We start from the raw sequence: 13,889 nt of genomic DNA on the forward strand, positions 1-13,889 counted from the left end.
GAGGTAATTCTTTCAGTGGGAACACAACAGCCAGCTGTAATGGGATGTACAGGATTGTAGTGTTTGTGGATTTTGAGGAGCATGCAGAAGATGGTTGTGGGGGATGTCATTGGGGTGAGGATAGAGATGGACTCAGGGAAAGGTTTCTGGGAAGTGCCTACGGAGCATTTGTCTGCAGGGAGGATGAATAGGTCAGGATCTGTTTTCAGGTTGTGTAAGGCTGTCCTTTCTTCCACTGAAAAGTTAGTGTTCTTATGAAGTGACCTCAGGAAGGACGTTGACGCCAAGTTGGAGGTAAAATTATTTATGGCACTTTTATTTTCACAAGTCCATCTTGATCACAGATTTCTTTACACTTTATTACAGGAAAAAGCCAATAGAACCAGAGGGCAAGAAGTTTATGGTTATGTCATTCAATGGTGCGTTTTCCGACAGAATTGCGCAAGACATCAGAAAAACGAAAATAAAAATTGGGTTTCAAAAGAAAGGTACAATTGCTCATAAGCTATGGCACAAAGTTGGCAATGAGAGCAATAAATATATGGCATCTGGTGTTTATAAGATTAGCTGCCAGGACAGATAGATTTTACATTGGTCAGACAGGAAGAAATTTCCAGACTCATTTTAGAGAACATATGTATAGTCAAAATAAGAGCACTTTTCATACACATTTGGACAGAGAAAGACATTCGGTAGGACATATAGACAGTAATATGAAAGTGTTGCATAGGACGTCAAAATGACAGTTAATGAACCTGCTCAAAGAAATGGAGATTTATGTGCACAGAAACCAACAACCGCAATTACTACTGAATGGACAGAAATAGTTTAACCTGAATGCTTACTTTTATATATTCAGAGACCTACTAGTTTGAATAGCATGGAGCACCCCAGCAGATTGGCGTGTGCCAGCCACCAGCAATGAGGAGACTGGGCCATCCTCCGCTAGCTCAGCCAAGGAAAACCAGGAAGCCATGACATATTCACCATCGATTCCGCATTCTAATATAATATTGATTATAGATTTTCTATTTTTAATTAAGGGGCCCTACTTTATTAATTGTATTATAATTACATTCACTGTTAACTGATCTCTTAAGGATAGAAGATTTTGTGACTTTTTTATTTTATACTTTTTATACTGGCATTCATAAAACGTTGTATGTTACCTAACCAGGCTAAGGGCTGTATTGTATAGTATTTGTGCTTTTTATGGATTTCAAGTATGATTCCAATTTCACATATAGTATATCAGCATATAAATATGTTTTTAATGTCAGATGCTGATTTAACCAAAGAAAAATTTTAACTAAAGACAGTGCATACTGCATTTTAATCTTTATATTGGAGACTCTGGTTTATTATGTACTCTAGCTAAAGTGCCCTCTGCTGGCATTAGGTTCTTGTATAAATACCTGACGCAATCTGAGTATTAGCAGCACGTACCATGTACTCACATGTTTAATTTGACAATGATTTTTTATCAGAATATTTTAATAGTATGTATGGCTGACATACATGGCTAAAAATATTTTATATTTTTATATTTCATGCATCATTAATACTTTATAGATTTAGTATTAACTAATTGAACCTGGTCACTTACACAATATTTATATTTACAACAGATCTGAAGATGGCAGTAAGCCAAAACCAATAATAAAGTGTAAAGAAATCTGTGATCAAGACGGACTTGTGAAAATTAAAGTGCCAAAAATAAAATGATTGCAGACTCATTTACAGACTTCATGTCTTCAGTTAATAAAATTATTTAATTGGATGGATAAAAAAATCTACTCACCAAGTGGCAGCAGAACACACGCATGAAAGACAGTTGTCTTCATCAGTCTTTCCTTCTCATCTTGTATGGTAAGTCTCCCCTGGCCCCCCAGTTCTGGGTGAATTTCCGAAACTCTAACCCTTTTCCTAGACCTCTCCAGTCCCTTTCCTTCACCCTTCTTCATTCCCCTTCAACCCTTCTCCCTGAACAAGGAGCCACTGGCTCCTAAAGCTTGCCACTTACAACAGTCTTTGATGTGTGTGTTTTGCCATCATTTAGTGAGTAGATTTTTTATCTATCCAATTAAATAATTTATACCTAAAAACAAAGATGATGTGACTTACCAAATGAAAGTGCTGGCAGGTCGACAGACACACAAACGAACACAAACATACACACAAAATTCAAGCTTTTGCAACAAACTGTTGCCTCATCAGGAAAGAGGGAAGGAGAGGGAAAGACGAAAGGATGTGGGTTTTAAGGGAGAGGGTAAGGAGTCATTCCAGTCCCGGGAGCGGAAAGACTTACCTTAGGGGGAAAAAGGGACGGGTATACACTCGCACACACACACATATCCATCCACACATATACAGATACAGTCTGCTGTAAATATGTCTGCTTGTGTCTGTATATGTGTGGATGGATATGTGTGTGTGTGCGAGTGTATACCCGTCCCTTTTTCCCCCTAAGGTAAGTCTTTCCGCTCCCAGGACTGGAATGACTCCTTACCCTCTCCCTTAAAACCCACATCCTTTCGTCTTTCCCTCTCCTTCCCTCTTTCCTGATGAGGCAACAGTTTGTTGCAAAAGCTTGAATTTTGTGTGTATGTTTGTGTTCGTTTGTGTGTCTGTCGACCTGCCAGCACTTTCATTTGGTAAGTCACATCATCTTTGTTTTTAGGTATATTTTTCCTACGTGGAATGTTTCCTTCTATTATAACCAATTAAATAATTTTATCAATTGTTTTCAAAGTTGGCAGTATGGAGTTTCTGGAAGGCGACCAGGAGATGGTTAGGTGTGAAGCAGGGACTGTCATGGCTGGATGGTGGTATGGTATGGGAGATACAAGGTTCAATTTTGGTATTACGGTGGCTTTTGTTCGAGGGATTGGTGGCAAAAAAGTGTTTCCACTGTAGGCTTTGGAAAAAAGGGAGTACGTCTTTGGCAAGGTTGGAAAGGTTAACAACAGTGTTTTGGGTTTGCTTGGGTTCTAGATTTAATGGAGTGCTGGAACGCAGTTTGGCAGCTGTGCTAAATTTAAAAGGTCACTAAGAGCTATGAGGGGTGGACTAGGTGGTTCGCTGTGACCAGGATGATGTTGACAGATAGTGCTGCCCTGATATGGGAATAGGATGCCAACAGATTGGACAATCTATGGAGGTGGTGTCTGGAATGCTCCTCTAGGTGTTGGAGTGCAAGGGTTTCGATCTTGGTGATGTCATGTATGTAGCAAGGATTGCACAGTAACAGTATCTTGTGGAGGGAATAGAAGTGGTTCTGGGATGCTTGTGCCATGGAAAGGTATTGATGCAGTACTCAGTTTATGGGGGACAGGGACTGGCAATGTCTAAAGAGGTGATTGTCATTGTATAAGATATGGGATCCAGAAAAGGGTACATTTAAGGAACAGGATGTGGGAATGGATTTTGAGCAGGGAAAGCGTTATATTTTTGAATAGTGCAGCGAGATGGAGCAGGTGTTCATTGGGGTAGGGATGGTATTAAGGAAATGGGAAATAGTGTGTGAAATAAATGAGTAAAAGTTTTAGGTGGTTATAAGTGGAACTGGATAACAGAGCACAAATTAGGAAGTGAATCAGGCAGAAGGAATTCGTTACATTTGGCCAAGTGTAAGTTATGTCATGTGCTCAGTCACTGTCGTAATGAGTTACAGTGACTATTTTACAGAAGGCCTTCACCAACTGCCTGACTCCTCCATCTAAAACCTCTGCCACAGTGATCCCATCCCACATGTCCAATATAGCCGTCAACTCCTATTGAAATCCATAGGGCCTTCCCATAACCCATCCCCTCTGAGTCCATTTTCCATTCACCCCAATGACACGCTGCACACCCACCTTCTACATGCTCCCCAATAGACACAAACACAACAGTCCTGGACAATTCATTGTAGCTGGCTATTGTACTCCCACTGAAAGAATTTCTGCTCTTGCTGAACAACATCTCCAAACAACACAAGCAACTGCCCCAAACATAGCATTCCACATTAAAGATATTAACCACTTCCTTCCCTGACTCTCAACCATCTGCACCGTTTTACCTCCTACACCTCTAATTGTTGCTGTTGACGCTACCTCCTTCCACCAACATCTGTATGTAAAGCCTGTGACCTTGATGCTATCAAACACTATCTTCCCCAGCATTATTCAGGTTCCAAACCAACCACCTCATTCCTTATATACCTTACCAACAACACCCTGACTCACAACTATGTTTCTTTTGAAGGAAAGGTATACAAACAAATCTGCGGCATAACCATGGGCTCCTGCATGGCACCCTCCATGCAAACCTGGTTATGGACCATCCCTAACCTCCCAAAACTCCCAATTCCTAGTGTGACTGAGGCTGGCTGATGATGATATCTTCATGATCTGGACTCAGGGACAAGTCATCCTCTCCTCATTCCTTGACAACCTCAACACCTTTTTTCCCACCTGCTTCACCTGGTCCTCCTCAACCCTGCATGACACCTTCATGGATGTTGACCTCCACACCTCTGTCCATGTTAAATGCACTAACCACCAAAAGTGCCTGCATTTTGACAACTGCCATTCCTTCCACACTAAAATACCCCCCCCCCCCCAATACAGCCTAGCCATCCATTGATGATGTATCTGCAGGGGGAAGAACTCACTTACCCAGTATGTTGAAGGTCTCAGGAAGGCCTTCACAGACATTATCCCCCAGGCCTAGTCCAGAAACACATTTCCTGTGCCATATTCTCAGACAAACCCCAATCCTCTCGTCATCCTGAAGAAGCAGCTACAAAGGAGTGCCTCCCTTGTCACCCAGTACCACCCTGGACTGGAACAACTGAACCAGATGCTTTGTCAGGGCTTTGATTATCTCTTATCTTGTCCTGAAATGAGGAATAGCCTACCCAAGATCATTCCTACATTACCTATAGTGGAATTCCACTGCCTACCCAACCTAAAAAACATCTAGATAATTCCTATGCACCTCCCACTCCCACTCCCAACTCCTTGCCCCAGGGATTGTATGCCTGTGATAGACCAAGATATGAGACCTGTCAAATCCACCCACCCAGCACTTCCTGCTCTAACCCTGTCTCATGCTTATCCTACCTAATCAGAGGCTGAGAATCTTTGAAACCAGCCACATCATAAACAAACTGTGCTCCCATCACTGCAGAGTTTTTATATCAGTATGACTACCAACCAACTGTCCATCAGTATGACTAGGTACCACCAAACGAAGTTGACTACCTGGTGGCACAACATGCAGCTAAGCACAAGATACTCATTTTCAATGGCTGCTTCACAACCCGGACCATCATACCCTTCCCTCATCATCAGCTTTTTTTAATTATTCAGAGGAGAGATATCCTTGCAACACATCCTTTGCTCTCATAACGATTCCAGCCTAAATCTCCAGTAACCCACTGCCCCCACACCCTCAATCCAACAGTTTCCCCATCCTCTGTCCAGTCACACACTCCCAAATCACATTCCAATGACACCTTCAGTGCACTTCGCTCCCCACTGGCTTTGACAACAGTGCATCACATGCTTTGCCTGTGTATTAGCCACCCTACCTTCCTCATTCCTGGCTGGTAAACCAGCTGCCTACCTCTGAGCTGCTAACCAACCACTCCCAATCCCTCTCCCTGCCTCGCACCTGTCTCCCTCTACCCATCCGACCTGACACAACACCCGCCACTACCTAGTCCTCCTCTGAAATGCAGCAAATGACACGGTTGGTCCAGCAGTACCTCGCAAGAGTACAGCCATGTGTATGTGTGTGTTTCTGTTTGTATTTTACTGTAGCTTAAAAAAGGGTTCCTACATAAGCTAGCGTGTTTTCTTTTTTTTGTGTGTGTGGGTGCCTATTGATGACTCAATGTTTCTGCTTTTCAATGAGTATTCTCCTTTAATTCAAAAGTATTTACATTCTACCAAAACTTTCCTACAACAATAAAATAAAAAGATAGTCCGGCAAGCACAGGTTATTACAAACTTGTAATAATTAATTAACTTTCATCTTATTAATTGTAATCACCTCTCTATCAAGGTATGATATCTGTTTTTAATTGTTCAAAACAATGTTGTTGCTCATGCACTGTCACTCCTAATAATATATCTGCCATTTTTGCTTTTGCCTCTTCCATAGACTGAAAAAGTGTTGTGTATAATGCAGTTTTCTTTATAAAAATGAGATATTAGTCACATGGGAAAAACCTTGTGATTACTGCACAAAAATGCCTCTCACCTTACACAAATTTGGTCACTTTTTCTCAACAACTTGATAGTAGTATGTGGTGCAGGAACACACTTCAAACTGTTGTCACTGGAATGCAATATCAATAGAGTGCAGTAGTAACAATGCATCATGTTTTAAGTCAGATGCTTTTCATATTAACTTGAAGCCTGACAGTGTAAGAAAATTGGCAAAGTTTTATTCTGCATGGAATTCATAAAAAGAAACAAAAGCATGAATATTCAGTTCTGGTCTACAAAACATAGATGTTCAAAAATTGACCTGTAATTCCATTCTTTTACAATATTAAAAAAGAACAGCTTCACAGTTATGTGACAAATTCTCCTGAACACATTTCACTTAACCAAACTCGAAATTGTACAGAGGGAAACAGACCTGGAACCCAAGAACCCACAGACAATAACAAAGACCGCTGAGGTTGGTGAGCACAATAGAGGTAGGTGCAATCGAGCAACGAACATTACAATTCCATACTGTTCTTCATCTGTCCTTACTTGCTTGCACAACCAATTATTTTCCACAACAGAATCTCCCAGTGATTTGTAACACTATGATTCAAAACATTTATTTTTGTCAATGAGAAGTTCAATTCCCCCTAGAGGCTCTCAGAATTTCTTGTCTTTTCTAGTAAGCTGAAATTTCCTGAGAATTGCTAATTTTGAGGGTTCTGCAGGCAAGTCACTACCATGGCACATGAGATTTTGACCACCCTCACTTGTAAGAGTGCAAACCTCACATACTGCCTACAAAGAACCAAAAATTTCTGGCTTTTCCTAGAAAAACTGAGTACACAAACTAGCATAAATTTTATCTATTCAACCACCATGCCAAAGAAATGAAATTTCATTACAGATAAAAATGATTCCAAAGTTAATTTACAGTAACAGTAGCAGCTGTAACTACTGTGAATTTCAGAATGTTGCAAGGAGCCTTCAGTTTCATAACAAGATTTTCCACCTACAAGTTTTGCGTCCTCAGATAGTAACTATGTACCTTAATATCTCAAGCTGAGAGAAAAATTTGCAAAATAAAACAATAATGTATTGGTCAGTGCTTGGCAGATTCAGGTAACTATAATAAGAAAATAAAAATACAGAAATTGTTTTAACAGAGAGCTGAGAATACAGCAGCTGCTGTCCTTTTAGCACCAATACTGACAAATTAGTGAAATTGAAAATATTTCACAGGTATGAAAAAAAATACACAAATTTTCATAAAAAACATTAACTTTCCTACAGATTTACTTAAATCTTACTATTCGCTCCTCCTTGAGATGAATAGGAAACTCCTTTTTGACGATGTCAGCATACTCTACCAATACTTTTACTATTGTCTTGGCAAAACGTTTCATGTAGCGTTTCCATATCTCAGGATCAGGGCATTCAAGCTTTGAAACAACATCAAAGCACTGTGTCAACTGGGTGAACACATCAACAACTGAATTTGAGAAAAGTGCATGTTCACTGCTTCTCTGGAACTGGAAATCAGTAAAAAAAGATCAGTGAAGTACCCTTTCAATAATTTATTACATTTTTTAAACACTAAAATATTACTTACACCATCCTTCTTGTCTCTAGTAAATGCTCCATGCAGGTATTCCAGTGATACATCATCATTCTCATTAAGCCACTGCATAACAAATGGTTCAAACCACCTAGAAAGAAAATATTGGAAAATTCATATTGGACAATTAACTGGAGCATAAAATCTATATTTTTTACACATAAAGAAGAGGTGATGAGTTAAGACAGGCAGAATGAAAAGACTGCTAAAATATTAAGCTTTCGGACAAAGTCCTTCTTCCAAAATAAAAAACATATTCACAGAAACACAGCTTACACACACATGGCCACTGTCTCTGGGGATTGGAGCCTGGAGGCAGCAGAAATTGGAGGGTTCAAATTCCATGAGAACTGAAGCAACTGTTGAAATTACTGATGTTGTTGTATGCTGTATCTTCCACTGCAAGATAGTTGAGTTTGCAGTTTAGTAATAGTTTCACAGTGGCAGTGCACATGGATAGACAGCTCACTAGTAGTTATATCCACATAGAACCTGCACAGTAATTGACCAAAATGATATATGAGGTGACTGTTTTCACATGTGGCCCTACCTATGATTGGATAGGAAATGCTTATGACTAGACTGCAGTAAGAAAAGGTAAGAGTGTCCATGTGTCAACAACAAGACTGACCTGTGTAGTGTAGGACTGGTTGCAGCAGTCACACAGGGATACACTAAAATACTGTGTAGTCTGGATGGGCATGGAATACTGCAATGGAGATGAGGGCAGGCTTTTGGTAGCATATCCTTCATATTGGGGCATGGCTAAAAGTAGATGAAGCTCTAGCAGAGGATATGGTTCACTGTTCCAAGGCTTGCATGTTGTTGTATGGAAAGGGGAGAACTGTTTGGTGACTGGTTCACAGTGGTTACTTGTATGGAAATAATGATATGAGAAACCTGTTTTTGGTTTTGCTGGACATTATACTATGTCAGTGTAACACTCTGGCAAAGTTATCAGCACATATGGATAACTGCTGCTTTCTTCTGTAGGTGTTATGTCCACAGGTACTACAACTAAGGGTGAAAGACTTTGTAATGTAGAATGGGTCACAGCTACCTTTACAGAGTATCTGTCGGTGGTCTGTTTATACATTTTATGGAGCCATTTGTGTGGTGGAGATAGTCCTGGAGGAATGATCGGATGCTATACTTGTGATGGAGGCAGATCATAAAGTTACATCAATGAATCTGCACCAGACAAGTTGTTAAAGATGTAAGATGGTTAGTGTGCTGGTGTAAGCTGGTGCCAGATAGATAGATAGAGGCCAACAGCAGACTCGCAGGGAAGGTGCCACCAATTCCCTCTCAGCCGCCAGTATTTAGATCATCGCTGCAGACCAGAAGGTGAGTTAGTTCAAGTCTGTCGCAAGCAATCGCACCAAGTAAGTTCCAGAGTCATCAGCCACACACAGTGGAAATTGCAGTAGCAGTTAGCACCACCACTAACTCAGAGACAGAACCATAGAAGTGCACATAGCAGACTTTGTTGTTCACCAGCAGTGAGGAAAATGTGTATCATATACAACATAATGAATATCTTGAGTTAAGTAAACTTTTCATACTTATAAATAAAGAAGCCAGTTAATCTATGAGTGCAGTTTGTGTTATAGAAAGAGGATACCGGCCACCAAACAACATCCTCTCCTTGCCCCCATGGTGCAACTCTACAGAGACAATGAGATGACATATATGTTAGAAAGGTTCTTCTAGGGGGCAAGGGGGGAGGTGCATCAAAAGGATTACACTGGAGGGTATCATGCTATTCTACAGATTTTTTTTAGGTGTGGCCTTCAAAGGAGAAAAAATTATGTTTCACTATGTGGCTGGCTAGGAGGTTTCAGGAGCATGCTGGGAAAGGTGGTGTTACATGGTGTCAATGTCATAGTGTTCATCAGTGTTAATGTACAAAGTGTATTATTGGCAGTTTGGAGGTAGCAGGACAGGATTTGAGATGAAAGAATGATTAGTGTCACAAATGCAGAAAGTACAGAAATATTATTGCTGATTTGACACACTTCATTTCCGCTTCTCATATTATCCTACTTTTATCATTGTCTTTATTTTTGTCCATAGTTCATTCATCCATTCTCTGTCCTTTCTTACACATATTTACATTCTCTTCTACACCCATAGCACAAACCCTGCTACTTACTTTGTACCTTTAGCTGTAAACGGCAACACAGCATCTAAATTACTCATGTTTAAATATGATAACTTCCCTATTTTTTCTACACTGTCTCTTCACTTTAACAACAGTTAGAATACCATCTCTAAATCTGAGCACAGAAATTATTTATTTCAAAAGTCATTTACACTACTGCTTCCTTTACCATCAACCCGACCCATCCCTTACCATTTTTTTGTTTCTACCTAGCCCCATGATAAAACTTTGTTTATTCTCTGCCAGCCCGCTGAGAAAACCCCAACTTCACCCTTGCTAAAATTGACAGTGTGCAGCCAGTTCCAGGAACAAGGTTAAAACACCAGATTGGAATATTCTGTCAAGAATGATGCACTACGAAAACCTAAGAACTTTTAACATCACTTCCATCATTCTTGCAATTTGCCTGACTGCAACCATCACAAGTTCCCATCCTACCTTCCCAGTCCACATCTACATCTGCATCTACAAGGATACTCTGCAAACTTAAGTGCCTGGCAGATGGTTCATCGAACCACCTTTACAATAATTTTCTATTATTCCAATCTTGAACAGTGTGCGGAAAAAATCAACACCTATACCTTTCTGTGAAAGCTCAAATTTACTTATTTTATTATGATGATTGTTCCTGCCTATGTAGATTGGTGTCAACAGAACATTTTCACATTCGGAGGACAAAGTTGGTGACTGAAATTTTGTGAGAAGATTCTGCCACAATGAAAAATACCTCTGTTTTAATTATGTCTGCCCCAAATGCTGTATCATGTCAGTGACATTCTCTCCCCTATTTAGCAACAATACAAAATGTGCTGCTCTTCTTTGAACATTCTTAATGTAGTCCATTAATCCTTTCTGGTAAGGATCCCAGCCAATGCAGCAGTACTCATAAAGGGGAGAGCCAAGTGTAGTGTAGCAAGTCTCTTTAGTAGATCTGTTAAATTTTCTAAGTGTTCTGCCAATAAAACACAGTCTTTGGTTTTCCTTCCCAACAACATTTTTTTCTGTGTTCTTTCCAATTTAAGTTGTTCATAACCGTAATTCCTAGGTAATTAATTGAATTTATGGCCTTTAGATTTGACTGATGTAACATGTAACCGAAATTTAGTGGATTCCTTTTACCACTCATGTGTATGACCTCACACTTTTCATTATTTAGAGTCAACTGCCAATTTTTGCACCATACAGATATTTTTGTCTAAAGTGTTTTGCAATTTGTATTGATCTTCTGATGACTTTACTACATGATAAATTACAGCATTGTCTGCAAACTACCTAAGACAGCTGTTCAGAGTGTCTCCTAAATCTTTTATATAGAAGAGGAACAACAGAGGACCTGCAACACTACCTTGGGGAACACCACAAATCTCTTCTGTTTGACTCAATGGCCTTCCATCAATTACTATGAACTGTGACCTCTCCAATATGAAATCATGAGTCCCATAACATAGCTGAGACGATATTCCATAAGCACACAATTTTACTACAAGCCACTTGTGACGTGCAATGTGAAATCATTCTGGAAATCTAGAAATATGGAATCAATTTGAAATCCCTTGTCAATAGCACTCAACACTTCATATGAGTAAAGAGATAGTAGTGTTTTGCAAGAATGATGTTTTCTAAATCATTGTTGGCTGTGTGTCAATAGGTAATTCATAATGTTCAAACACAGTATATATTCCAAAATCCTGCAGCATGGTTTTATTAATGATATGGGACTGTAATTTAGTGGATTACTCCTGCTGCCCTTCTTGAATACTGATGTGACCTGTCCAAATTTCCAGTCTTTGGGTATGGATCTTCACCAAGCGAGCAGTCGTATATGATCATTACGAATGGAGCTATTGGATCAGCAGACTCTGAAAGGAAGCTGACTGGTATATTCTGGACAGGAAGACTTGTTTTTTATGAAGTGATTTAAGTTGTTTCACTACTCCGAGGACATTTACTTCTAAGTTATTCATGCTGGCAGCTATTTTTAATTCAAATTTTGGAATATTTAGTTCATCTTCTTAGGTGAAAGAATTTTCGAAGGTTGGGTTCAGAAGGTCTGCTTTGGCAGCACTGTCGTCAATAGTATTTCCATTGCTATCACCATTAGCATACTTTACACACAACCAGAATCTCTTTAGATTTTCTGCCAGGTTTCAAGGCAAAGTTTCATTGCGGAAACTATTGTCTTGCATTTGTGGTAAGTCCATGCTAAATTTCGAGCTTCTGCAAAAGATAGCCAGTCTTGGAGATTTTTCATTCATTTAAATTATGTATGATTTTTTAATTGTTTCTGCAGGAGTGCTCTGATGCACTCTGTGTACCCAGGAGGTGCAGTTACATCATTTGTTAATTTATTTGTTATAAATCTCTCAATTGTTGTCGATACTATTTCTGTGAATTCAAGCCATATCTGGTCTACACGTACACCATTAATTTGGAAGGAGTGGAGATTGTCTCTCAGGAAGGTCTGAAGTGAATTTTCCTCTGTTTCTTTTTTTTTAAAATAGGTAAATTTTTCAATTATTTTTGGATGATTTGGGGGTTACAGCATTCAATCTTGTTACAACAACCCTGTGTTCACTAATCCCCAAATCCTTTTTGAGGCTTGTAATTAGTTCAGGATTATTTGTTGCTAAGATGTCGAGGGTGTTTCACAACCGTTTACTCATTTACTATTGATGTGGGCTTATGAACCAATTGCTCGAAATAATTTTCAAAGAATGCATTTAGCACAATTTTGGATGATGTTTTATGCATACCTACAGATTTAAATATGAATTTTTGTCAGCACTTCATGGGTGAATTAAAATCACTACGAACAATAATGGGTATGTGTTTGAAATTAAACTCAAGTTTTCTTTGAACCTTTCAACAATTGTATCATCTATGTTGGGAGCTTGGTAGAAGGTTCCAAATATTATTTTATTTTGGTTGCCAAAAATGACCTCTGCCCATACTAACTTCTAATTCAATTTCTCTACAAGATAAATGACTTCCAACAGCAACAAAAATGTCACCATCAACTGCATTTAGCCTATCCTTTCTGAACACCATTACGTTCATCACAAAAATTTCAGCTGAACTTTTCTCAGGCCTTAGCTAGTGTTTAGTGCCTATAACAATTTGAGCATCAGTGTTTTCTATTAGTACTTGAAGCTCCGGTACTTTCCCAATACAGGTATGACAATTTACAAATGTTATACTGATGGATCCTGTATCTATGTTTTTCCGGTGTTTGGTCTGCACCCTTTTGAGACTGAAGCTCTTTTTGTGTTTCCCCGAGACCCTCTCACCTACAAAACTGCCCAGTCCATGACACACAGCCCCTGCTACCCATGTAGCCACCTCCTGCACGTAATGGACTCCTGACCTATACAGTGGAACCCAAAGCCCAACCACCTTATAGCGCAGAGCCCTCTGATCCCCTGATTCAGATGTTCCACTCAGCTCTGTACCATAGTCCACAATTGGTCCTGTTGACTATGCTGTCCCGTGTGTGTGTGTGTGTGTGTGTGTGTGTGTGTGTGTGTGTTCTTAAGAATAGAAAAAGAATGCACAAATTATGATAGAAGTAACCATCAGGTTTGGGCTGATACCCAAATTCTACTCACCAAGCAACGGCAGGAACACACATATAAAAGTTATTACAAAAACCTGAGAGCTTAAGGTGGAAGATAGTGTAATGTGGAAGACACAGATTACTATGAAAACATCGTGTACAAGTTAATAACAGCGAAAAGCTAACTGCATTGTATGTGATAGAGGCGTGAAGAGGACAGCAAAAAATGGAAAGGTAAGAAAATTAAATATCTAGAAAAATTAAACTGAGTGAAGAAAGAAATAGTTATTGTGATGAAATGCTGAGACCGAAGAAATTAATATAAATTAAGGCCAAGTGGGTGGTGGGAAT

General features: G+C 39.5%; 1 protein-coding gene across 1 annotated transcript in view; it reads right to left on the minus strand.

Moving 5' to 3' along the window:
• LOC126095361 (protein unc-13 homolog C) overlaps positions 1 to 13,889 on the minus strand; it is a 657,358-nt gene that overhangs the window by 116,710 nt on the left and 526,759 nt on the right. The window contains exons 20-21 of the mRNA XM_049910168.1: positions 7,816 to 7,912; positions 7,514 to 7,735 (exon numbers count right to left, since the gene is read on the minus strand). Of these exons, the coding sequence (XP_049766125.1) occupies positions 7,514 to 7,735; positions 7,816 to 7,912 (319 nt within the window). The remainder of the gene's footprint in view (positions 1 to 7,513; positions 7,736 to 7,815; positions 7,913 to 13,889) is intronic.

This window comes from Schistocerca cancellata, chromosome 8, assembly GCF_023864275.1.
Source record: "Schistocerca cancellata isolate TAMUIC-IGC-003103 chromosome 8, iqSchCanc2.1, whole genome shotgun sequence".
NCBI lineage: Eukaryota > Metazoa > Arthropoda > Insecta > Orthoptera > Acrididae > Schistocerca > Schistocerca cancellata.